The sequence below is a fragment of the Agelaius phoeniceus genome, chromosome 2 (assembly GCF_051311805.1).
Source record: "Agelaius phoeniceus isolate bAgePho1 chromosome 2, bAgePho1.hap1, whole genome shotgun sequence".
Classification (NCBI taxonomy): Eukaryota; Metazoa; Chordata; class Aves; order Passeriformes; family Icteridae; genus Agelaius; species Agelaius phoeniceus.
The window spans coordinates 90187876-90214044 of NC_135266.1; the positions used below are offsets into that span (position 1 = coordinate 90187876).

Here is a 26169-nt window from a genome sequence, read left to right on the forward strand (position 1 = left end):
GCCCTCCTCACACAGATCCCAGCAAGTTGGATACAGGGAGGCTGTACCAAATCTGGCCTTTCTAAAGGAATGAGCTGGTCTGGAGACTGGCCTGGGTGTCTCCGCTACACACATCACGTTACTTGCTGTGGGGCCAGCTCTCAGCCAAGCCTGTCTCTGTGCATGAGCACAGCATAAGGAGGGCACCTCTTCACCCCACACTGCTCCTCCTGCTCCAGCACCAGTGGTTTTACACAGGCTTTTTTATTCACCACGCTCCTCAGCTGAGCCCAGCCTGCCAGAGTTATGAAATCCTAGAAGCCCTAAACACACACACGTAGGACACAGGCATGTCTCACCAGGAGAAACTCGTGGTGGCAACCAGGATGCTCTTCCCTGGTGTGGAAAGGAGCAAGAGCTGCCAGCATAAGTAAAGGGAGAGAACAGAGAGCTGGGAAAGAAGGTAAGGAGATCAGCTGTACTCTCCAGAGACACACACCCGTGTTTCTCTGACTTTGCCTCCTTCGAAGGGAAGGAGATAAGACAAATCAAGTGTCTGTGGCAGATGTTAGTCACGCTGCCTCACGTGCTGCTGAAGGGTGCTCGGCAGTGCGGGGTGGGAGGGGGAGAAGAAAACTCCAGGCACCTTAAGAAAAATTAACCACTTTGTCCCAATCCTCAAGTGACACTTTCCCTTGCCAGGTGTAGGGCATTCTGACAAGCACTCCCCGTTATCAAGTCCAGGCCAGCCCTCTTCGAGGAGATTCACTCCTGTTTCTTCCTAGGCAGCATGCAGGGAGGAAGGACACTGGCAAAGAAGAGAGAAGTAAAAGAGATGTCAGTGCCAGGATGGAGCTCCTCTTCCAAGGCATAAGATTGAATACATTTGCTGCGTTGCAGAACGAGGAGGGAAATGTCACCTTCAGAGGTGATCTGACAATCACAAAAATAAATTACATAGAGGAGAGGAAAAAAAAAACCACAACAAGACGAGCATTTGTGAATATTCATGAGCAAGTCAAAACCCCCAAATTAACAAGGAAATTAATTTCCAAACTGATTAGGCTGCCAACTCCTTTTATTTAAATAAATCAACAATTGCCTTCGCGTGACTCCTGCTGAAGAACGCAGAGCTAACCCTGACTCCTCCCGGTGGGAAGTTTGGTGCCGCCTGCGATGACCAAGTGCCCAGCAGGTTCTGGGGACGGGCAGGCGCTGTGGCCGGAGCCGCGGGCAGGTTTCCCTGTGCCCCTGCTCCGGATGCTGCGGTTCCACGATCGCCCGAACAGATCTAACCGCTGGCTGCTGTGCTTGTGCTCTCCCTGGTCCCACCCTCTTACTCATGCTGGCTCGGAAAAGCTGTTCCAGCATGCCAAGCTGGCAGAAAACTCACGCAACAATTAAAACCGGAGGTTTCTGTCAAGTCAGAGCACTGGAAGCAGCTCAGCCAAAGGCGCAGCCCCACAGGTGAGGGAGGTAACCCAGCCTGACCTGGAGGTGGGCCCAGCGCCAGAGTAGCGGAGCGAAGCCTGTCTTATCCTCGAGTGTCCGGAGCGGAGCAGAGCAGCACCAGCGCGGCTCGGTGATTTGCTGGGGTGTCTGCAGTGCGCTGTGGGGCCGCCCAGCCGGCCGGGATAGCGGAGTGCCGGAGCGGCTCCGAGCTGTGTCCCGCAGCAGCAGCCGGGCCGTGCCCCAGGCTCGGGGCACCGAGCGCCCACTGCTCCTCCCGCTGCGCGGCAGCGCCAGCGCAGGGGAGGCAGCGGGAGGCTGCCAGACGGAGCTTGGGTGGGCTGAGGCTGTGAGGGAGTGCTCAGAACTGGAACGAGGGTGAGCTGCAGCCCCCGCCGGGGTCAGGTGCGCACGGTTACACACGCAAGGACAATCGGTGTCTGGGGGAGGTCACACGGAGCCGCGGGACAGGGTTACCCTGCTGCCCTCCTGCTCCCGACAGGCAGTGAGATGGTCCGGTTTGCCCATTCTGGCACAAGGCCAGCTGGCGGGAAGTCCTTTCTGTTGGCTCAGCAGGACAAACACGTTTAGCAGCGTGCCAGGAAAAGCTCGAGCCAGCGCGGGCTGGGACCATCCCAGGCGCTGGCAGCCAAACTTTGAGACAACTCCCCTGGATCATCGTGGCGGGCCGGGACCGTCCCAGGCGCTGGCAGGCACAGCGCTTGGGAAAACTCCTCTGGAGCAGCCCCATCCCGCGCCGAGCCAGAGGCAGCGGCGGCGGCCGAATTACCCATTCACGGTGGCTCATGAATATTCATGAGGGCGACCGCCTCTCCCCCCCTTCGCTCGCCCGCATCACGTGACGCCGCGAGACCGGAAGCGGCCCTGCCGGCCGGGCTCGGGGACGCCGCGCGCCCGCCCGCCCCCCGCCCGCCACAGGCACTTCCGCCCTTCCGCCAGCCCGGGCTGCCCCGCGCGCCGGCGCTCTCCGCGCTTCCGGTAAGCGCGCGCGCCCGATCCCCGCTCCGGCCGCGGCCACCACACCGGCGCCCCCAGCCCGGGCAGCCTCCCCCGGGCCGCCGCCGCTGCTCCGCCGCCCCGTTTTCAAGCGAAACCGCTGATGACGCCGTTCCGCTCCTCTCGGCGACCCGGAAGCGCCGAGACGCGGCCCGCCCCCTGACCCGGAAGCTCCTCCCCGCTGTCTTTCCGGTGAGGAGGCCGCCGCCGCCGGAGCCGGGCCGGGGCCGCCGCTGGGGGGGAGCCCGGTAATGTGCGGGGCGGCGGGACCGCAGGCGGGGGGCCGGGCAGCGGGACTTCCGGGGCCGGGGCGATCTGGAAGCGGAAATGGAGGAGGGCGGGCTGTCTGTCTGTCTGTTCGCCCGCCCGTCTGTCCCGGCGTCGGGGGCTCCGCCACGGGGGAGCCGCGCTCCCGGCCGGCCCCGCCCTCGGCCGCCGCGGGGGGAGGCGCGTCCGGACCCCACGGGGAGCGCCTGCCCCGCTATGGCCGGGGTGCCCCGGCCCGCGGGCCCCGCGGAGCGCCGGCCGCTGCCATGCGGGGCCCCGGGCGCCCCGGTAACCCAGGCGGTTTATTTGCAGAGCCGGCCCTGGAAGGAGGAGAAATGCAAGAGGAGGGAGAGTGAGAGGGGTAAGGAGCTCCCGGAGCTGCGTGAGTGACCCCCGCCCCTCAGCCGGAGGCTGCCGCGGGCTGGGAGGAGATGGGACGGGCCGCGGGTCCCGGAGCTGGGGCCGGGAGGGCGTTTGGGCTGCAGGGAGCGGGAGCAGGGATTGAGCGCCTGGAAGGAGCTGGGGCGCAGGGTATGCCCCCTGCCAGGCACCTGTTCCAACAGAGGCTCGCCCGGTCGGGGTGGAGGCTGCACAAGTGTCGGGGAACGGCACCAAAGTTGTAGTCTGCGGGTTTGGGATCCAGGACTTTGTCCGGTACATTTGGAATATTCCTGATGTGTGTTCAAATGCACTTATTCTAAAGGTGTAACAGCGTTTGAACTTTCTCTTGTTTATGATTACCAGGGAAGCATTTTTGCTTTTCTTGTAACAGCCTGCGTGGCTTTCCGCATCCTTAGTATTTTGCAGCAATTAAGCCTAAAAGCTCCTTGTCATTGAACAAAGATCTTGGGCGGACATAAAACAACAGTCTAAATTGTTCCCAAACATTGCTCTCAGGGCCTTTTGTTGACTGCAAACTCCGTGCCGAATGGGAAATAAAAGCCAGGCATCTGGAGAATAAAGAAACCTGTGTTAAAAGTCAACCTCTGAATAAATGCCTGTACATCCAACCTTGACTGTGCCTTCCAGAAACACAGCCCGTATCTCACCGTGTACTTGCACGTACTTTTATCTGTCTGTTTATGATGAAAGTGCTGAGCTGCCAAGAAGTATAAATGCAGCACGTTAAGTATGTGATTCTGTGAGATCTAAACTCCAGATCCCTTGTCCCTTGTGAGTTCTCTGGTGCACTCGGTTGTTTATTTGGTATATGTACATTTGTGGTGTGTACACAGAAAGTGTTTTTGGTTTACATCAGGAGGGTACGTTGACATCTGTCTGATACTAGACTGGTGAATAGGAAGAAGGTTCCATCTCTGGCCTGTTTGTGGAAGCTGGGATGATGAAGGCCCTGCAGTGGGAACGTGCTGTGGTACAGGGTTGAAGCTCCAGCCCATGTCTGGTAGTTATAGAGCAATTGGAAGGGTTACGAGCAGAGTTCTGGTAAAGTAAGTGTGAGCAGCGTCTCAGTGGGGGCTGCCAATAGGGGTGCATGTTTTCAAAATACCCTTTTAGCCTAAAAATGGGGTAGGGGAGGGACAGCTCTGGGTACTAGGCCAGTAGGTTGGTGGAGGAATCTTACCTTTGTTTTCTGCCTTTGGAAGACTGGCTTGCTAGTGAAATTGCATGAAAGCTTCAACTTTTACACCATTTCTCCTTTTCCTCCACATTCTTATAACTCCATCACACTTCAGCCTTTCAAGCCAGAAGTTTGAGGCCTGGTAGATAATACGGCCAAGCAGTGAGATTTTTGGATGGGGAGGTGGATTCTGAGGGAGTCTAATGAAATCACTGTAGCCATCCTTTGAAGGATCAGTAAAAGCTGTGTTTGACTTGCACACACTGTAAGCTGAGCAAACAAAAGTTAGATTCTCTCTGAAGTTCTGGTGCAAGACAAGATGGAGACAAGCAGCCACTGCATGCCATGGCCTCTGCTAGTCTGGATTTTGGAATCTGGAAATGGACTTGCCTTTTATTACTTGTTCTCTTGAAATAAGAAAGCTGTTGTGAGTTTTTTTTGCTTAAATTGGCATCTTTCTGTTTAACTCCTGAAGTTTACAGTTGCATCCAAGGGAGTCTTGGACAACTACAAAGTTTCTCTGGAAAATGCATCTGATTATTATTATTATTATATGAGACTGTGGTTTTGGGCAGTCAGGTTCACTTTGGTGTTTTTGATGTGGAAGCTAAGCAAATAACTGCTTATTTATTTTAAAAACAAAACAAAAACCAAGCAAAAAACCTCAAACTTGGAAATTCCAAACAAAATACCACTCTTGATTCAGGTGGTGCTCAATTGCCAAGGATGTGTTATCTCCTCCTGTGTGCCCATCCTGTGGAAGAAAAAAGTCATGTAATTAAGCGTTACATGCAAAGGGCTGTGCTGTGGGCAGTGTACTTAATAATTAATTTGGCTCAGAAAAGAAAGCAGAGGAAGGAAGGTAAGAGTCTTGCCCCATCAGCCTCTGATTGAATCACAGCGTTGCAAATCCAGAGTAATTCAGTCAGGCAGTGAGCAGTCTGACTGCATGCCACCAACGTAAGGTAAATAATTTATCCTTAAGTGTGTTTATTGGTTGATTTGCAGTGAGTGAGTGAGGCAGGAGTACTTGGCCTTGCTGTTGCATGAGCAATTCATAAAAGCAAAATTATCGGGTAATTTGGTTCATTTAAATACTGCTTCTCCACATAGAGGAAAATTATCTTTGCATTTTGGCTCACACACAGCAATTCCACATGTATTTATTCTGTCTTGATATACTTCTGTAATGTGTTTCATGCTACTGGGGGCATCCCTCTGAGCTCCCCTGAGGATTGAGATAGACCCTTCAGAAGCAATATTGTTCAATTATTAGACCATAACAGAAATATGAGTAGGACAGTTTGCAGGTAGCTGCATAAAAAACCTACAGTGGTTGTGCTCTCTGCCAAATGTATTCTGAGCATAGTTTTTACCTACCACTTTTGCCATATTTGTTTCAGAATAGATGTATCTGTTTTCAGAAAATATTGTTTTGTTAATTTCTTTAGGTTTTGAGTAGTGTTTTTGGAAGTGTAACAAACTTTGTCCACTAATGGTATTACACAAAGGAATGTAAGGATTAGAAAGGAAAGTGTTTCTTCAGTCAGGTGTTCCTAAAGAGATTATACCTCTGTGCTCAGGAGACTCTCTTTTGGTGTCTAACTCGTCCTCTGAATGCAGGGAGAGTTGAGATGGAGCAGTGGGCACTTGGCTGGGGACAGATTCCTACAGAATTTTGTCCCAAAGATGGGAAGAGAATGGGCAATGGAGAGCCATGACACGATCTTGCTTGGAAATCGGGTATCTCGGGAGCAGGGGAATCAGGTTATTTTCCTACTGCTTAGTCTCATTGGAGGAGAGCAGGATTATTGAATGATATTTCTGTGTTTCTTTCAAGAGTGGGGCTGGGGTAGCAGCAGGAAGTTAGGAGCCCTGAGTTTGACTTCTTGGTCTGCTGTGGCTGTCTGTTATCTTGGGCAAGTCTGTTTCCCTCTCTCTGCCTGTCTTTCTTCCTGTGTAACATAATGCTAATGTCCCTTTGCTGCATCTGGGTGCTTAGTGTTGAGCTGGGGTGGAGGGACAGACAAGGTCCAGCATTTTCACTGCCTGTGGGGTCAGACCGTCTGTGATGGTGAAAAACAGTTTTCATCTGTATTTGCCTGCTTGCACATGCACAGACTTCATTTATGCCATGTACTTGGGTGGATGATAATTGGGAAAATTTGGATGTGGGTTTCTAGTCAGTCCTGTGTTTTGCATGGCGGACTACTGGGCAAGGGGCATTTCAGATGGACCCAAGCCCATGGGAATAACAGGCACCTTTTTCCCCTGAAAATAATTTTTTAATTTGGGCAGATAGCTCAAAAGGGGGGAGAAATTGCTCAAGAAAGACAGGGGAGATTAAGGAACTGTCACAGCGTTATACTGAGTCAGTTCCATATTGGAGTCTCTTTGAGTTTAATGTTTTTTTTGTGTGTGTTTGTGTGTCTGTCTTCCTTATCCTCCATTCCTCTTCCCTTCCCCCTTCTTCTTCCCCCTGTGCCCAGCTAGGATGGAAGAATCTCATTTCAACTCCTCCCCGTACTTCTGGCCAGCAGTGCCCACCGTCTCGGGACAGGTACGATCTCCCAGCCTGTTATGTTCAGGAGTTTACAATGCATGTTGCACAATGAGTGTTTCTGTTGCATTTCTTGCTCAGCCAAATGCTGGGCAAAGCTGTGCCAGGGTATGCTAAGACCTGTCCTCCCTCCGTTTAGATTGAGAACACCATGTTCATTAACAAGATGAAGGAGCAGCTATTGCCCACAGAGAAGGGCTGCAGCCTGGCTCCCCCCCACTACCCTGCCCTGCTGACAGTGCCCACCTCTGTGGCGCTGCCCACTGGGATCTCCATGGACTCGGACACCAAGCCGGAGCAGCTGACACCACACAGCCAAGCCCCCGTGACTCAGAACATCACCGTGGTACCAGTGCAGTCTGCTGGGCTCATGACAGCAGGTGGGGCACTCCAAAGGCTTCAGCAGTGTACAGAGGAGACCGTGGGATGGGGAAACACGAGGTCCTGGAGAATCCTTACTGGCCTGTAGATTATTCCTAGCCTTACTGATGGTGTGGACTGCCTTGGTGTGGTTTCACTGTGAATCTCTAGGCACTCCATACATCCACCCTCTTTTTGGAAGTTTGACTTGCAGCAGGGGAGACTGGGAATGCTGTGGGAAGGGAAGCTACCCTTCTGTTTGTGTTGTAGTCAAAAGTAGGTGCTTCTGTGGGATAAGGAGGTTGGGCATAATTGGAGATGTAATAACTGACTTCCTCCACCTTCCTTTGTTTGCAGGTCCTGGTCTGGTGATAACTTCCCCGTCAGGTTCTCTGGTGACCACAGCCGCCTCTGCCCAGACCTTTCCCATCTCAGCTCCCATGATTGTCTCTGCGCTACCCCCTGGCTCCCAGGCAGCCCTGCAGGTGGTGCCAGACCTGTCCAAGAAAGGGACAACCACCCTCGCTGAAGGTGCCGGGGCTGGGGGAGTTGCCCCCAAACCGCCCCGGGGCCGCAAGAAGAAACGATTGCAGGAGTCGGGGCTGCCAGAGATGAGCGACCCCTTTGTGCTGACAAATGAGGATGATGAGGACCAGCACAAGGATGGCAAGACATACAGGTGGGGAGTGGGGTTAAACCTTGACTGTAACATTGCATGGGGTGGGGGTGTAACCCTTCAGAGGGTTACATGGGGAGGAAGAGATCTATGCCTTGTACCTAGAGAGTCCCTGAGTAGAGAATCTTTGAGCTGCAGAAAGAGTTGATTTTTCTTTCTGGTCGGGAATATTTACAAGCTGATGGGTTGACCCAAAACTGAGGATTTCCTTTCAGTGGACAATTTTGATTTCCTGAATATAGAGTTGTTAATGTTACTAGGTTAGTTAATGACCAGGATGTTATGGAGACTTAACTACATCCTTGCTGGCCCAGCCAGGTAGTATGGCTGGTGTACTGCAGAGTGCAGTGCTGGCTGGTGCAGCTGGAGCACTTCTGGTGTAGCTGAGAGCCCTGCTATAGCTGGGTGCTCCTCACTTAGAGCTCCAGTCTCTCCAGTGTAAAGACTGCAAACTGGAGACACACAGAGCAGAAAGTGAACTGTGGTGGTAGTGTCTGCTCCTGTGTGTATTGCCCCATGTGATCTCCTTCTATTGCAGCACTCCAAACAAAACAAGGAAAAAAATGTAATTCTGAATTAAATATTAAGGGTGTTTCTGAGCCCTAAGTGTGTCAGATAAGAAGGAGGAGAGTTCTGAGCCCTGAGGTTGGGTTTCTGAGTTTGGAGGGATGTGGCTTGAGTTTATGAGTGATGGGGAGGGGAGATATAAGGTAGGAGGGAATACTTGAACCAGAGGATAAGCAGTGTGGGTGTTTTAGAAAAGGTGGGAACTAGACAGAGGAGAAAGTGGTAGGCAGTAAATGTGATGGTCTGTCTTAGGCAGGAAGCAGGAGCACTTTGGGGTGATTCAGTGATAGGTGTTTCTGGTTAATGATTAAGATAAATAAGAGGCAAAGTAGTAGCCAAATTGAAACAGAAATAGGAGATGGTCCCTAGGTCTTCTCACTTGCCTATAATGTGCCCAGGATCCCATATCAAACAGTTTTCCTTTTATCATCCTAGATGTTCTTTGTTTTGGTTCAGATTTAGTTACCCTTCTGGAATTATGCTTTTGGAATGTGAAGGCATCTATATAAAATCTGTGTGCACACCCCAGGCATTTTTTCACTTTTAACTATAGCGTTTTTTTAATGTTTACATTTTTTAATTAACACAGTTAAATGGGTACAAAAGCAGAGCTTGGATCAGCCTTTTTATCTTAGCCAATGTCCCAGTTCTTCCGCTTTGAAAATATAATCAGCGTATGGTGAGGAAGGGTGGGAGTGTTAGGTAGCTTGCTATTTGTAATCCCACCATTTATTTTGGGCCATAGCCACAGATCCACACTACTCAAGCTGCTTACAGTCTGGGTTGCTAATTAGGTTGTTAAATATGTATTTACAGGGGACACAATTGGCAGTGAACACTAGAATTAAAGCTGAACCAGGGCTTTAATTATAGCTCCTTGTTTACTTGTAAGTTTGGAAAAAAATGCCCAAGACCAGGTGGAGTGACTCAGCAGAAACTTTATGAACACACATAGTCTGCATAACAGCTCATGAAAAAGCCTTTGCAGGGAAAAAACAGATGAGTATGTATGTGGGCACATGTAATTTCTTAATGTTTAAGATTTCTTTATGTTTAATCTGAGTGTGATACCTCTTTCACCAGCTCCCACCCTAAGTAGGCCTTCCTCTGAGCAGTGCTTAGGTGTGAGAGAGCTAAATTGAGATTTATTGAAGACCCCCAATAGTGGTGCTTCAGGAGGGAGTACTTCTGCCCTCCTTGAGATCTGCTCTTGGATGATGCATCCCATGTGCAAGTTTGGAACTAAAAATGATTGTTGGAAAAATCAAGGAAAGCGCTATCTTCTCTTGGAGCTGTGGGAGAGAAGACCTTTGTGCAACATAGTAAAATCGTTTCTCTATAATATGCATATGAATAGACTCACAAGTTAAAACTTTGAGGAATGCTGGGATCCTTCTGTATTCTAGAGGATGATTTCAGTAGTTCCCGTCACTACAGTGTGCAGACATATGCTAGCTAAATTAAGACTGTGGGTGAGGTTCCTCTACTCCTGCTTCTTTCTCAGGCTGGAGGAGGATTTGGTTTTGGCATTCATATGACTACGTTTGTATGATTTCACTGATTCCCATGATGAGACACTGAGAATAATGTACTCAGATTCCTGGAAGGAGTTGTACTACATCGATCAGTGTGTTTTGTTGTTTTTTTTTTTTAATATCCAATTCCTAAAACTTGGGATTATTTTGTCAAATTTAATTATTCTTTTTAAGCTTTGTTTTTGAGCTCTGTGAGCTCTCTTGTCATGAGTGTCTGGGCAGGTGGCTAATATTTGTAATTTCTGACTCCTAGTGTGGTGATAAAGACAGAGTAAGGCCTTGAATGAGGAGCACAGCCAGGCAGATGTGGGAGGTGTTGGAGCATAAACCTTGATACATGTACTGCAGCTCATCCCATTCTCTACTAAAGGTAGAGATGCCCGCTCCTGCAAATAGCAACTGTTTCCTTCTGTATCATCTCTAGAAGTGAATTAGTAGGCTGCTGTGAAAGTGGTGGAAGAATCTCTATGACTAGGGTTTTTTTTTTTTTGGTAAGAAAAGGTGTGAAGCTTTTGCTAATGATGGCAATACTTGCAGATCTTCGACGTCTGTCCTTAGGATTCCTCTGGCAGAGTCCTTGGTGCTTTGCATTGTGCTGCTGGAAGAATGCTTGCTCCTGCAGGGGACAGCATCTAACTCAGTCCTGTGAAGCATTTTCTTTCATGAGTAATGTCACTTCAGTCTTGTCTGGATTCATCGTCAGCTCTTTGTTAACCTTCCCTGACATCTTTGTATAATTTGCTTTTTCTTTGGAAAATGCTATCAGCATCAAGAGTCTTTCTAGAAAGATGATGGCAATGTAGAGCACATGGCTTCTTCCCAGTGCTTTAAATAGTGCTGAGGAAAAGGTAGCAAACAGGTCCTGGATACAATAGGATTGTTTTTTAGTCCTGGTGTGGTGCCTGTACCTGTGCACTTTTAGAAGTCTGTGGTGTGATGTGATCAGTGGACAAGACTGATAAGGTGATTCAGCTGCTCTGGGCCAGATCATCAATTCTCTTTCTCTTGACAGTTCTCTAAGCAGTTTCTTTGTAAGAGGAAGAGAGCTCTGGATAGACACTGCTAGGCTCTGGTACTAAGTAAAATCCAGGATGAATACCAGTTTATAATCTGGAATATTTTGCAGACTGTGCTCTGGAGCCTCGGATACCAGCAGAAAGGTTGTTGGCTTGAGAAGGGCCTCGTGTCATAGTGTAATCAACAAGCTCTGTCTTCTCCACTTCTGGTTTTGGGTTTTCCTTACTTTCACAGCAGGGAAGCTGGGAGACAATAAGCAGCTGAGGGACATAGGAAAATTCAGAGATGAGTCCAAGGTGCAAAAGTGTACAGAGTCCTTAGTGAACGAAGCTGCAGAAGGTGAGGAAGCTGGATGGAGACCCTCATTAGAGAGCAAATTATGACACAATGAAGAGAACAATGGTGGTTTGAATACAGCATGTGGGTATTTTCTCAGACATGTCTTGTTTTAAGCCTGTTTGGATTTAGCATTACTGTTTAGTGAACTTCCCATAGTTTTGAATCAATTTGTAATGTGGTGGCTATGAGTTTAGTAAGTCACACGTGTCTTTTTTTATTGTTGAATTTGGCCAGTTTTAAGCTTGGAAAAAATCTGTTAAGCATGCTCTGAGATGATTTATAGTTTGCAGGTGGAAATATGTGAAGGAAATATTCTCTTTGAGGCTTCTTGAGGCTTGCACCACTCCAGGCACTCAGCAGACAGTCCATCTCCACAGAGGAGACAAATACAGCCTAACTTCTCTCAGTTTCTATGTGAGGCTGGACTATATATCTACTCTTTCTGCAGTTCTAAGCATCTTCTAGAGTTGCACTGAAGGGCCAAACATGCTTTTCCTTCAGGCACAGTTGCTCCTCCATCTGCTTCAGAAGGGGTCTCTAGTACCCAGTGTGGACAGTAACCTCCCTCTCTGATGGACACAATAGCAAGGTGTGAGAAGACACTGCTTGGTTCAAATGTGGTAGGGATGAGAATGAGGCATGGGCAGGGACTGTAGCTGTTTCTGCTGAGGAAATCTGGGAACTTGGTAGAGATGGGAATCAGAAAGGAGGAGAGAAAAGACAAGAGCCTAAAAACTAGGGAACGCAGCAGAGGATGTGATGGGGAGCCTCTTTGCAAGGGAGAGAGGGGAGAGCTAGCACAAGAATAAGCTATAAGAAGCCAAGACTGAGGGGTGGAGGAAGGAATCAGACCTGCTAGGTGCTGGTAAATGAGGTACCCAGAACTGGCAGAACAGAGAGGGACAAGAGTATGGGATGTGGACAGACAAACAGAAACACGAGCAAGAGGAGATAAGTGTTAGGTAACTGAGGGAATGAAGTAGCAAAGTGCCCTTGCAGTAGAGGATCAAGAGGCTGGGGCATGTGGGTAAAGAGCTTGGGTCTGGGCCTTGGTGCAGGAGAGGGGATTGTTCTGGTCTGGAAGGCTAAGGGCAAAAGGGGAATTAAGTTTGAAGTGTCAGGCAGAAAGGTTGACCACATTCCCTCCAAAGCCTAGAAATATTAAACCCAGTGTTTCTAAATTTTGCCATGGCTTTGATGTCAGCATAAGAATGTGACCTCCTCTGGCAAAGAACCTCATCTTCCTCTTAGGCTAGAAAAAGGTGAGAAAGTATTGTTGCTGTCATTTATCATCTTAGCTGCAGTGGCAGAGGTCTGTGCAATGGATTTTAAGATTGCTGATGACCAACGTGGGTGTCAGTGTGATGCCACACGTTGGAATTTCTGTTTGCTTTTTTTAACAAGTGGTTCCGTGAGCAGCGGAACTAATGATGCCTGGTTTCCAGCGGCTCTCTCCTGTGTGGATTCTCTGATGTCTAATCAAGGGTGAGCTTATTAGCCTTTCCCTCAGCAGAGGACTCCAAGAGAGTCTCTCTTCTTTCCTCAGCTGCATATTTTTGAGACTCATCTTGATTTTTAAGATCCTTACCCCTTTTCCAGATTGGCTGGCATTGTCTTATGATCTCAGAGCTCCAAGGAATACTGTTGCACATGCACATTTACATACGCACATGCAGTTTGTACACATAATCCTTGCTTTGTATATAAATGCAGTGCTTGGAGCTTAGAAAATGACAATTTGACTGGCCACATGCCTGAGAGTATAATGAGGTAAAACTCTGTGTTATGGTAAGTTCTCTCCCTTCTGCTGAGATGTAACTGTGAGTGTGTGCATGCATGTGGTTTCCCTTGGCAGTTCCTCATAGTGCCAAACAGAAGGAATTGACAGGAGAAGTTCTGCAGTCAGAAATTCTAATTTTGGCATCTTACTTGTCAATGGATGAGTGTGTGCAAGGGAATGAGGAGGACAGTCACAGTTTCAGCCTGGGAGAGAGGGAACTTTAAAACGGTATTTTGTCCCTCTTATCTGATTACACCTTAATTTGGCCCTATTGAGTCAATGCGCTTTGATACCATCCTTGATTAGTTATTGGTGCATGATAGCCTGTCAGAGACCTGCATGTTTGCTCAACCTGAAAGGAATATTCTCTGAAAAGAAAATAAAATACATTGACATGGGATTGTGGAATTGAGGGGGATGATCTGGGGAAGGCATTTGCTAGTATGAAGAACTGTTGATTACACTTTCCTCTGCCACAGATTGCTGTGGTATCCTGCAGCCTTAGAGATAATCTTGCCTTGAAGTGTGTGCAAGTATAAGTTAGGTTGAATCTTCAGTGGATTTGCATTTGTCTCAGGCTACAAATGACCATAGAGAGTTACCCTGAAATAATTGACATTGGGTGTTCCCAAAACCATAGTCTCAAGTATCATTGAACACTCCTCTGTCATAGGTCAGACCCTGTTCTGCTTTGCAGAAGTGTTGCAGCTCATTGGAGTAGCACAGAAATCTATAGGAGCAGTGATATGAATGTATGTAATAGGAATTTTCCTTTAAAGGAAAAAAACAGGTCACAGATATCAGTTTGGCCACTTGGAATTAGTGGGTACGTCTCTCTTACTGGGTTTCACTGGGTCTTTTGTGATTCCCTTCCCTTACAAAACATAAACCAGGGACATTGTGGAGATAGATGAGTACTTATGGAGCACTGATATTTCTGTGGTGGGTACAGGAGATGAGTGATCTGCTTCACGAGGTTGGAATTGCATGTTGGAATTGGATGAGGCTTAAGGCTGTCCAGAGTGGTGATATAAAAAGCTGAATGCTTGCTTGTTCAGTATCTGTCTGTGCAACATAATAAGAGTGCAGTTCTGTGGAAACAGTCAATAAAGCTGTATCAGAACGCACCTGCATTGCAGAGCCAAATTATGGTGACATGGCTGACCTTAATCCTGATGTTTCCAAATTTCCTAGTGCTTTTTAATGGGCCTTTTGTATTCTTTTAATTTTAGCTCTTGCATGTTATCACTATAGTGGGAAGCACATTATTGTGTTTTATTGTTTTGTTGGTCTTTTATGCTAATGGTGACTGATTTCAAATATTGGTGAACAGTGTCTTAGGCCTGATGTTCAATGATTTGGAGGTCAACAGAAAGTCACGGCTGATAATCTAAAGATAAAAACAATGCTGGTGGGTAGCTGTAAAGAAATGGGATCTTTATGTGGTTGTTAATTGTTCAGACAAAATATATTTTAATACAGTCCCATGGAAGACTTAGCCTTTTGGGACAGCATGATGTCTCCAGCAGCCAGGGACTGAGGTCCAGATGTTTGGACGCAATGGCAAACATTATCAGACAGAAGTGTTTTGTTGGACTATTGAATGTCTCTGGTCTAAAGATAAGGAATATGGAGGAACGGTATCCTGGAAAGCAATGACTGTGGAAAAGACTTTTAGGAATTAAGTGACATCATGAAAGCTCCCAATGCAAGACTGCAACGGAAAATGTTTAAGGTGCAACTGTTGAAAGCATAAATGATTGAGTCATTAAAAGAACACAGGGAATTTGTGAAGTATGCTGAAATACCACAAAATTCTGGGTCAGGTATTTTTAGGGTCATTTGGAAAAATGGACAAAATGCAGGAATGCCCTCAAATCTGGGAACTGGGAAAGTGCCATATGATGAGAGCATTTTGAACTGTTCTTTGCCTTGCCAGTATATGAGAGTATGCTTTTCTGCAGCCTTACCAAGCCACCAGGTGACAGAAGGACTGTGGAAGTAAGTTGACCAAGATCTCTGAGCATAGCTGATAGATTTGTTACACACTCCAGTAGTGTAAACTGTGCAGTGGAAGCACAGCATTGGTTTGGGAATAGGAGCTGATGCTGGGTGTGCCAGTGTGGAAGCAGAGATACAATTCCTATGCCTTCATTTGGCATCTTTGTACTCACTGGCTTTATTTGGGTGTTGCCCAAGTGTACCTGTGTATCTTGGATGTTAGTTTTGTCTCCTTTCCCCTCCTCTTACAAAATATTAACAAGAGGTCACAGCTATCAGTTTGGCCACTTGGAATTAGTGGGTATGTCTCTCTCACTGTGTTTCACAGTAACACTTAAAAAATGGGGCAATGTGAGGGTCAAGCATTTATCATGAACTGTGCATCCATTATTATGCTATGCTTGCATTAGTTACTTCATTAACTCTGCATTGCAAAGGCATGACATTTCCTTCCTTTTTAAATGAACTGCTGACTCTGACAGCCTAAACTTATCATCTAGTCTAAGTTCAGACCATCCTGGTTTGATTTTTAGTTTTACTGATGGTCTAACTTGTATATGTAGCCTAACAGAAGGAGCAAGGACTCAATTAACTTGTAAGACCACTCTCAGTAGATACTAGGAATTCAAATTTTCAGAGCCATATAAAGCTTACATAGTTTTCACAACTGTGATACTGATTAATTAAGCACTTGATTGAAAAAGGCTGTTAATCCACGTTGGGCAAATTTTACTATGAGCTGGTATTTCAGATGGCATTTTATCTCCTAACAGCATCTGATGAATGAGGCGGAACATTCCATGAAAAGTGGAAAAATATACAGCACTGTGTGCCACAGAGTTGTAGTCTGGTTGCTATAGGCATCATTTTCTTTATGACTCAGTGTGGTGACTTTCATATGGGAGTAGAATTAGAATTGTACATCCACCTTTTGCTGGCATTTCATGATTTTTGAGAGTGTCTTTGTGTAACATGAACATTTTTTGAATGTCTTTATTTCCTATAAAAAAAGAAAGCATTGTAAACATTGGAAGGGGTTACTTTTGATCTCTGGCATATGGCTGAGTGCTAATTTAACTGTTGATATGAACCTCTGTTTTATTAAGGATATTTTCTCCAAGGCTGTCTGAATTTTCAGAGCCATAACAAGGAGCTGCAGGGGATGTTGTGTCACACCATCAATGGGAATGCTGCAGTCATTTCTGTTTCTTGCTGTCAGAAAGAATGCAGCCAAAGGAGGGGTAGTTTAGAAGCACAGTGGGGAGACTATTAAAATGGATATTAAACAGAGGGGGGGGGTAGAAATCAATTATTTCATATAGTGTTTCATTCATGCTTAGCAAGGAGCACTCCCTATTTTTCCTCTCCCCAGCCAGAATTTCACTGAAGTAGAACACTGAAATGCTGCTAGTGTCAGATGGGATATTCTCATTATCCATATAGATTTAACATTTTTTTTAATCCATATTTGCCCACTAGAGGGCTGATTGCATCTTCCCCTTTAATATTTGATGTTGTCTGAAGCAGAATGCAAAGCCCTTAATTAAATGGATCATTTGTTCCCATGAAAAAGCCTGATACCACACAATATAAAATTCTGAAATGCAGCTTTCTGTTATATTCCAGGGCTTTTTTTAACTCATAAGGCTCATGAATTTGTTAATGCTGCATAACATTCTTGCTCTCTCAGGGTTGATGCTAATTAGATGATTAGAAAATGAGTTCTTGTAAGATTTTAATTCTAAATGTTGTTTGAAAAACAATATCAGAATGTCTATAGCTGCTAAATTCAGACAACAGGCATTGGTTGGTTTGTTCATTTGAGGGTTTTGTTTTGATTTTGGGGGTTTTGGGGAGGGTAAGGTTTTGGGGGGTTCTGTTATTGTTGTTGAGGCCTGTTTTGGCTAATAATCAGGTTTATCATTGTCACACAAGCGCCACTGATATTTTGAAAACTTCTTTATAATTTTAGTTTGAAAATAGAAAAGGACATGCAGTCTGTTTCTCTTCATTAAAGTTTATTTTAGAGAATTTCTGACCTGAAGGCAGATACCTGGCAAAGCAAATAAGTAAAGGAAAGGGTGCACAGGAGTTATGGAAGATAAAGTTGATGGCTTTATGGCACTATAGATTTAATGCATGGGACTACTTGGACTTGATGGCACGGTAAAGTTCATTAATTTTTCAGAGCAGAATAGACTCTTTAAAATATAGAGTCCCGTGTACAGCACAGAAAAGATTAGTGCCCAGCATTCTCTTTTAACTAGAGCAGAACCCTTAGAAGAGTATTTCTCTCAGAAAGGTATCTGGATTCTGATTTTAGGGGCCAAGTGATTGAGACCATATTGTAGCCTCCAAGCCTTGTTCCAAAGATGCATTATTCTCATGGCTGGAAAAGGCCTGTTTCCTCTTTTTTCCACTTCTGGTGTCAGTTGTTGTTCCTCGTTATATCTGACTTGTTCATAAAATAAGCCCCTAGTAATTGATATTTTTCTCCCTTCGTAGATTTATTTGGCTGTTGACCAAGTTATCTTTTAAGCTTTACTCCAAACCTAGATCAACTGGAGTCAGTGAATCTTTCCTGCAAAGCCAATTTTCCACATGCCATCATTCTTTAAGTTTGCTGAGCCTGTGTGGGTTTTTCAATAATTGTTGAGGACATTGACTACAGAATTAGACATGCTGTTGGCAAGAACAGTCATTCCCCTCCTGTATACAAAAAGGATACCTGCTATTCCCCTTTGTTTTGGTGAGCCATGTTAGCACAGCATCCCACTGGGAGCTTGTTCTCAATTGAATGGTTCCTTATCAGAGGGCCAATGCTGTGGAACGGGGTTCAATTGAGAGTAATGGAAGTCAGCATCTGCTGAGAAGGAGCTTGCTAAAAGTCAAGCATGGGATTATGCTGTAATTGCTTGCGGTAGCAGGGAACTGGACTTCGCAACTCAAATGTATTTTTCAGTTCAGTGTTCACCTCAGAGTTATTTCTAACGTTTCAAGGGTACACAGTCCCACAGTCCTCATCATGTAAGTATGACTTGATTAATGCAGAATATATATGCTCTATTCAAGTCTAGCATTCCAGGAAGTCTGGAACAAACTGTGCAACTTGAGATTGTTTGGTTTATAAACCAAGAGCTACTTTTTTTAAAAAAAGATGATGCTGATGTACCTTTTTATTCCTTATATCTTTAGTTGATGTAGGGATAAACAATCAAATTGCTTCTCTTTGTTGATTCCAGCAGGGATTGGGGCGTGTGTGTGTATTGAGGAGGGATTTGTGTAAGGATGTGTACTTAGTTTGCATGTTCTGTTAGGGCTTGCAATTAAAATGGATTAAGAGAAAGATGAAGGTAGGACACGTGGGAACAACTGTTAAGAGATGATAATGAATGTAAAAGAGCAAAGGTGGAGAGGAGGGAAATGTTATGACAGGTGTGTGTTAGAGTGCTTGCGAGGGAGGCATGGCTTCCAGCTAAATGGCTGGGAATCAAGCTGTGGCTCAGAAGGGCCTGTGGAAGTGAAGGTAGGTGCTGGATAAATACTGCTTACATGACATACCCTAATCAGACTGCACACATCATAAAGCTTCTGGCTCCAACAGAGTCACAACAGTAGATGTAATGAAGTATCCTCCTGAGAGGAGATGGATATGGGGAAGAGCAGGATCAGCTATGTGGCTTGTAATACCTGCAGAGACTTTTGTTGCTGAGCAGTTTTGTAAACACTATAAAACTCAAGAAATTCCCAGACAAAACCACTGTGAACGTTGAATTCATGTTAACCAGCCTTCCTCTGGCTGGCATCTCTTCTCTCATATGTGACCCTGGAAGTTACATGTGGAGATTCTATTTTGTCTTTAATGTAAATGAAAAACCTAAATTCAGATAAACCTTTACTCTGCCCCTTGTTTGACACACAGCAGGGGTGGGGAAGAAATGGAAGAAAGAACTTGGATGCAGCTTCTATCTCTCTGTCAAATTAACAACCACAAAAGCTTTTACCATCTTGAACTGTAAAACAGTACGAGCTTCTCTTAACAGCCTGGTGTTGTAGTGGAGGAACAGTTTTTAACAGCAGCATCCGTAGCAGAGCGATGCCAACTGCTTCTTCTTGTTCAGAGAGTCTGTGTGTTAACAAATACATTTCTGATCGTTATGGGAACAGATGGATCCAAACGCCCAGACAAAACATTTTGCATCACATCAGTAAGACTGAAATGATGAAAGCCCACTAGACCAATGAAATACCACATTTGATATCCAGAGCATCTTTGCGAGACCCACTAGGAAAGCAGCACTGCTGTTATTCTCAGCATTTTGTATCCTAAATATTTGAGCATCTTCTCCAGAAATGGGAGCAGAGTTAAGTGGATTTGGCCATTTCTGCTCTCACAGACTTCACAGCACATGGAATTAACTTCTAATACAAACTATAACCTGGGATTTCCAGGTTTTCCAAGTTTTTTTTTGACTGAAATAAATCATAGATTAACAAAGTGGGGGTTTTGTCTGGGAATTATTCCTATCCCCTTAGGATTGCTATTGGAAAATTTTCAGAGTGCTGCCCTGCCTCTCTTGCAAGCCAGTTGGTTTCTTCCAACACCTTCACTTGTCTGGCTGTGAAGTATTTGTTCTGTTACACCAGTTCCCAGCTTAAATTTGTTCTCCTGGGACTGAACCACTCATAGCCAAGCAGTGTCCCAGGTGAAACCTCCCCAGTACCACATAGTGGGAAAATGCCCCTACTTCACTCAGTGTGGAAGATCCCATCCGGTTAGAGTTGATCCATATTGGGGCTTATCCCCGTGTGACCCTGTCTCTTCCCCTCGCCCCGGTCCCAGGTGCCGGATGTGTTCGCTGACCTTCTACTCCAAGTCGGAGATGCAGATCCACTCCAAGTCCCATACGGAGACAAAGCCACACAAGTGTCCTCACTGCTCCAAGAGCTTCGCCAACAGCTCCTACCTGGCCCAGCACATTCGTATCCACTCAGGGGCCAAGCCCTACACGTGCAGCTACTGCCAGAAGGCCTTCCGCCAGCTCTCCCACCTGCAGCAGCACACACGGTAAGGGCCGGAGGAGGCTGGGGCCCTCTGCACTGCATGTTGCCGTCATCCCAGCATGCTGTGAGCACCTCCGTGGGCGGCTGCCTGGGCAGACCTGGCTGGTTGTGGCAGGCTGCTCAGGTCGTGCGCGCGGCAGAGCGGCGGTAGCGGTACCGGACGCGTGAGCCTGGTGCCCGGCTGTGAGGGGCTGGGCGCGCTCAGGTTAGCGCTGCTCCGCCGGAGAGGCGCCGGCAGCAGAGTGACGCTTTCTGACAGGAGCCAGGGCTGGTTGTGCCAGTGTGAGAGTAGAGCGGGCATAGGAGGACTGTTCCCTGTCACCCCAGCGTAGTTCTGCCAAACATCTCAAGTCCAGGCTTGCAGCCCCCCCTGCTGTTTCAGCCACAGGCTTCCCACACACAGCTCTGCCAATGCCCCTCAGTCCAAGCTCTATAGTTGCTCTCTCTGGATCCTCCCCCGGTGCAGACAGACCATGGTCTCTTGAATCCAAGGGGAGCACAGTTTGAGACCAAGAGAGCTCATGCTGTGGTCGGAGTTCCTTCACGTAGCAGATAGCGTGGTGCTGTCCCACCCCCTTTGTGCCCTCATTCCGTCAGCACTAGCCAGATGGCGGTCATGTCCAACTGCTGCTGCTCCTCCTCCTCTTCGGCAGGATCCACTCCAAGCTCCACACGGCGATTGTCAAGCCGCACAAGTGTCCTCACTGCTCCAAGAGCTTCGCCAACACATCCTACCTGGCCCAGCACCTCCGCATCCACTCGGGGGCCAAGCCCTACACCTGCCGCTACTGCCAGAAGGCCTTCCGCCAGCTCTCCCACCTGCAGCAGCACACACGGTAAGGGCCAGAGGAGGCTGGGGGCCTGGCCCTGGTCCCCCCGCGCTGCCGGCATGCACCTCTGGAGCACGCGCGCCAAGCATGCGGGGGGCGGGCGGGGAATGCGGCCGGCTGCACCCCCAGAAGGAGGTGAGCCACCTGAGTGGACGGAGTGGAGGCTGCGCAGGAGACACTGACCACGTCAGGGCTGAGGTGGGCACGTGCTGTCCCTGGGGATCCTTGGTCTTGCACCGCGGGCGGCACAGAGAGAGAGCCATAGAGAGAGAGGCATTGGCTGTAGGGGATCCCGGCCTGGCACCATGGGGGTTGGACTGAGTGTGTGGAAGCTGCTCCTGGCATTGCAGGGGGACAGGGACAGGTTAATACTGTAGGTAAACTCAGCCTGTTACTTAAAAGGAAAAGTGTTGGTGTGTCTATCCTGGAAGGAACAGAGCTGCTTTCTTGTACTGTGGAAGCAAGAGAACAGATTTCTCTTGGTCATTTAGGACTCCTGAGTTTGGAGCAGGGAGCCTGGACCTCCAGACCCCTTCCCATTTTTAGGTAGCTCGCATGCTGAGCTGTCCAGGCGTTCCTAAGCTCTTGCTCCTCAATCCTAGTCACTCTGAAATCTGCTTGATTGCCTGTCTTCAACTTCTAACTGGACATGGGAGCTGGGCAGAGCTCTCTTTGTCCAGCTAGAACAGCATCTGGAGGCAACATCATCCCCTTCACACAGCAGCAGGCCCTGGCAGTCTGCCCTGTCTGCCTGCTCACTGCCTCCTGTTTGTGCTCTTCCTCCTCAACAGTATCCACACCGGGGACCGACCCTACAAATGTGCTCACCCTGGGTGTGAAAAGGCTTTCACCCAGCTTTCCAACTTGCAGGTAAGGGGCTGGGTGTGTCCTGCTTGCCGGCAGGGGTTGGCAAGGGTTCCAGTTGTAGAGGAGGTGGAGGAAGTGGGGCAGATGGGAGGAGAGTAAAAGAATGCAGAAAGCTATTGAAGCCCTGGGCAGGGAAGAGATTCCTGACTTGTGGCACTAGTGGCCCAAAGAAGTCACATAAATGGTTGCATCCTGAAAAATTAACTTGACTTGAAAGCGGTGAGACCTTAGTGAAGTTCCCCCCATCTGTTTTGCAGTTTTCTAACTTGCTGGGGCAAGACTTTTGTGAAATGTTACACCCAATAAAGTCTGGGTATCTGGGTGGGTTTTTTGTTTGTTTTACAATGAAATGGAGGGTGTAAGGGTAGGGATATAGGAAGCAGAGGTGGTGTGTCCTGTTGCAGTACCCTGGAGGAGGGGGACTGTAGAGTGTGCCAAAGAGCAAAGAGCCGTAAACACCTGCAAGCAGTTAAAGCCAATCCTGCCCTGAAGGTATTAGATGCAGGGAGCAGATGTATAGAGGGGCAGAAAAGGAGAGACCAGGAAAAGACTGAGAGTTGCATGGAAACTGGGAATATGGGGGTTGTGAAGCATTAAGAGTCTCTGCTCTTCAAATGCCTAGTATGCATGAGAGGGAAGGGCATGTGTGGGGAGGGTGTGGTGGGCTGGAGGGACAAGTTCTGTCCCTATGCTAGGAGCCAGGTTTGCCTTCCTGAGCAGCCAGGAGCTTGGGGCCTGGCTGTAACGGGGTGTTTGAGGTGAAGCCATCTCCAGTACTAATACTTGGCTTCCTTCCTCACGCTTGCTTTCTCTTTCCTGCCTGCTGCTGCCACCCCCCAGTCCCACAGACGGCAGCACAACAAAGACAAACCTTTCAAGTGCCACAACTGCCACCGTGCGTACACGGATGCTGCCTCGCTGGAGGTGCACCTGGCTACGCACACGGTGAAACACGCCAAGGTCTACACCTGCTCCATCTGCAGCCGGGCCTACACCTCGGTGAGTGCTTGCTGCCCTGGGGCTACAGAAGTGGTCAGCTTCCCAGGAGCAGCTTCTGTAGATCCAATGGGAGCAGTCCCCTGAGTTGCCGTGTCCCTCCTTATTGGCTTTGGCTCTTGGAGCATCGTTCCCTCCTCTGACGCGCTCCCTCCCGTTGCAGGAGACGTACCTGATGAAGCACATGCGGAAACACAACATCCCTGACCCACAGCAGCAGGTGGTTCAGGCACAAGCCCAGGCCTCGCAGCAGCAGCAGCACTTCCAGCCGCAGGGCGGGGGGGCAGCAGGGGGCCCTTCTGGAGACACTAACCAACCCAACCCTCCCCCCCAGTGCTCCTTTGACCTGACTCCTTACAAGACTTCAGAGCATCACAAGGACATCTGCCTCACTGTCAGCACCAGCGCCATCCAAGTGGAGCACCTCTCCAGCTCCTAGAGAGACCTCAACCCAGGGAGCAGAACGCCTCTTGTGCATAGCCTGTGCCAGGGGCACCGCTTGTGCAGCGGCCCTCCTCGTGCAACAGTTTCCGGCCTCTCCTCCTGCAGCAGCCTCTTCTGGCTGTGTAACCCTGTTCATGGCAGCCCCTTGCACAACAGCCTGTCTCAAGGGGGTGCTCCTTCTGTGCAACAGCCTGCCTGGTAGGAGGATGCTTCCTTGTGCAAGAGCCCCTTTCCTGTGCTGGGATCACTTCCTCATGCAAGAGCCCCTCCTTTGAAACCCAAAGAAAGGCCCCTGTTTTGCCTTCTCTCTCACTGTAGGATGCGTACGAAGCGGGGTTGCGTGTTGTGACACGCGTGGTGGATGGGATGGAGAGACGGCCCTTGTATATACGGGGGTTTGGACACGTGTTTTTAGCAGGCCACAGAAGAATGTGGCATGGTTCACAGCTGGATGGGGTTCTTTGAGGATTGCCTTGAGTGTCTAAGAGAGAAATATCCATTCCTGTCTCTCCTGCTTGTGAAAGGGAGGAGGGGTCGCTCGTCCTGCCCCAAGGACTGGATGGGAGAAACCTTCTCCCCAGTGGAAGGTGAGACCAGTGGAGGGGGGAGAGGTGAGGCATGTTCTCTGGGATGGACAGGTGCCTACACTGCCTAAGGGCTGTGGAGTATTGCATTCTTTCTCCTCCGCTAGTGGAGAGCAGTAGAGAGGAGTCTGTCTGAACTGGCTGCTGCCTCTCTCTCACAGCTGTCTGAGCAGCACAATGGCCCCGTAGGAATGTGGGTTCCTGCTCATTGCCCTTCCTGCCTGTTGTGGATGATATCCTAGCAGCTTGTACTCCTCCTCCTCTCCCTCCTGCTTTTCCCCTCCTCAGAAAAGCCTGCAGGCATCAACAACAAACCAAAAAGCACCTGGAGGGAGGGTAAGAGACTGCCAAAATAATCATCACCCTTCTCTCTACTTCCTTTCCTGAAAGGCGGAATGACAGCAGTTCTGACACTCACATACCTGTCCTGCCCCCAGTTTCCCAAAGGGAAAGAGGAGGAGGAGGAGGAGGAATAGACCAGTCTTTTCAAGGGGCTGGCAGGAAGCAGGGAAAGGCTAGCTTCTCCTGCTCATCTCTTGCCAGAGTGCTCTCCCAGGCTCCCTCTTGCCAAGACGGGCTGGACTCACATGGCAGTGGTGGCCTCTTCTGGACCCTAGTCATGGGAGAGAATCCCCAAAAGGTGGACAGTGGAGAGAAGGGGATGAAGATCCCCACAGAGAGACCAATCTAATGAGAAGGGGGAGCCAACAAGAATAAACTGAAGGCCCCTTGAATTTATATATATATATATATATATATAAATATCTATTCCCCACCCCTGGCCCGCTCTGTCCTTGCTGTAACTGTTTCTATCTCTGTGTTTATAAAACGCATTATCCTGGCGAATTTTTATTTTCAATCTTCGTTTGTTTTTCCCTTTCTCTTCGTCTTCAATTCTCCTTCCTCTTTTTTTTTTTTTTTTTTAATTGGTCCACATGACTGCTAGTCTTGTGTGTTACTTATTAGTTTCTTTGGATCATGGAGGCTGACTTGGAAGAGAATGAGAAGGCAAGGGAAAAAGCATGTGTTGTTGGGTTTTTAAATCAGTCACTCACCCAAAGCCTATAGAATCCCAGACTTCTGTATGAACAACCAATAGGGGCTTCTATTTTATTTTTTTTAACTACCCTGTATAGAAATAAATTGGTGTAAAAGGCTCCTTGAAGGTGCTGCTGCGAGCAGCCTGCCCCTGTGACGTGTGTTCCTTCCCCCTGCAGCTGAGCCCTGCAGGAGCCTCTGGCTGCCCTGACTCTGGAGGGGCCGTGTGGGCAGGGACGAGGGCAGCACGTCCCTGCCTTTGGCACTTTGCGCTTTGCACAAGGACAGCGAGGAGCTCTGCACCTGGGGAGCCTGTGGCAGAAACCTTTTCTCTGGTTTAGTCACCAGGGTTGGCTGCAAACAGGTGGAGTGCTTGGTAGGTGCACAGGCTAGGCTAGAAGGAGCTGTCTGGTTTGACTCCTGCATTTCACAGGTGACATTTCAATCCATTTAGCCTTTACTGAGAGTAGCCAAGAACTGATGAGTATTGAAACTGTGTTGACAAAATGCATTGGCTTGATTTTGAGGCACTGGGACACAAAATCCATTGGTAGCCTGCTGCAAGGGCTTCATGTTTTCACTGTTTAAATATTTAAGCCAGATTTCTCCTTGCTTTGGTTTCTGGTTCCTAGTTCTGGAAACATTCATCTCTCTGATTCAGAGAGCCTAAATGGGACTTTCCCCCCCAGACTTGCATTTAAACACTCTAATGTCTCTTCTCAATTCACTTTTTGACAAGGTAAACAGATAGAACTCTGTAAATCTTCCACTATAAGGGATTTCTTCAGGTCCATGAATTATTCTTTTCTTTCTACATCTTGTCAAATTTTTCATTATCTTATGAACAAATTCATTTTGGAATTGAGTGTTGAAGCCCCAGTGCCATGGGTGAGGTCCCCCTGGCTCTTTGCCTTAAGTCTGCAGAGGACTGCATTTTCCCTCTTCTCACAGCATGATAGAGGAGCTCACAGTGGCTGCTTGTCTGGTCGAGGCTGATCATCCAAAGTCTCGGCTTTCCATGATAGTGTTTTCCCTTCTCTACGGGAATGCTCTGGGTTCTTGTTTCCTGGGGGCTTCACATGGGGCTGTGTCCAAGTCCAGGCTGTGTGAATGGGCCTGGCTGGCTGATGGACCAGGTTACTCACAGCTTTCATTGCTCTGTCACCCCCAGACTGTATCAGTTGTTATTTTTACTTTCAGATCCAGGTTGAAATGCAATA

The 26169-nt window shown here is 48.0% G+C and overlaps 1 protein-coding gene across 9 annotated transcripts; it reads left to right on the forward strand.

Moving 5' to 3' along the window:
- The first annotated feature begins 2501 nt into the window (after window positions 1-2501).
- ZNF384 (zinc finger protein 384) lies at window positions 2502-24770 on the forward strand. 9 transcript variants are annotated; one of them, XM_054650997.2, is made up of 11 exons: window positions 2543-2693; window positions 3025-3073; window positions 3610-3841; window positions 6781-6851; window positions 6991-7231; window positions 7569-7890; window positions 19970-20194; window positions 20844-21026; window positions 21812-21890; window positions 22728-22886; window positions 23047-24770. In XM_054650997.2, the coding sequence occupies exons 4-11, from the start codon at window positions 6786-6788 to the stop codon at window positions 23320-23322; spliced, it is 1551 nt and encodes a 516-aa protein (XP_054506972.1). In that variant the 5' UTR covers window positions 2543-2693; window positions 3025-3073; window positions 3610-3841; window positions 6781-6785; the 3' UTR covers window positions 23323-24770. The 9 variants fall into 9 exon arrangements, with proteins under 9 accessions (XP_054506966.1, XP_054506972.1, XP_054506946.1 ...); XM_054650971.2 differs by having other exon boundaries at window positions 6785-6851; XM_054650955.2 differs by lacking the exon at window positions 3610-3841 and adding an exon at window positions 3971-4160 and having other exon boundaries at window positions 6785-6851.
- Window positions 24771-26169: the final 1399 nt, after the last annotated feature.

Excerpts from the sequence above, each read along its gene's own strand:
- ZNF384 (XM_054650955.2), top strand. The coding sequence starts at position 4,108 with ATGTCTGGTAGTTATAGAGCAATTGGAAGGGTTACGAGCAGAGTTCTG. Across the intron at positions 6,852-6,990 it reads TGCCCACCGTCTCGGGACAG|ATTGAGAACACCATGTTCAT; the intron begins GTACGATCTCCC and ends CCCTCCGTTTAG. Across the intron at positions 7,891-19,969 it reads AAGGATGGCAAGACATACAG|GTGCCGGATGTGTTCGCTGA; the intron begins GTGGGGAGTGGG and ends CCCCGGTCCCAG.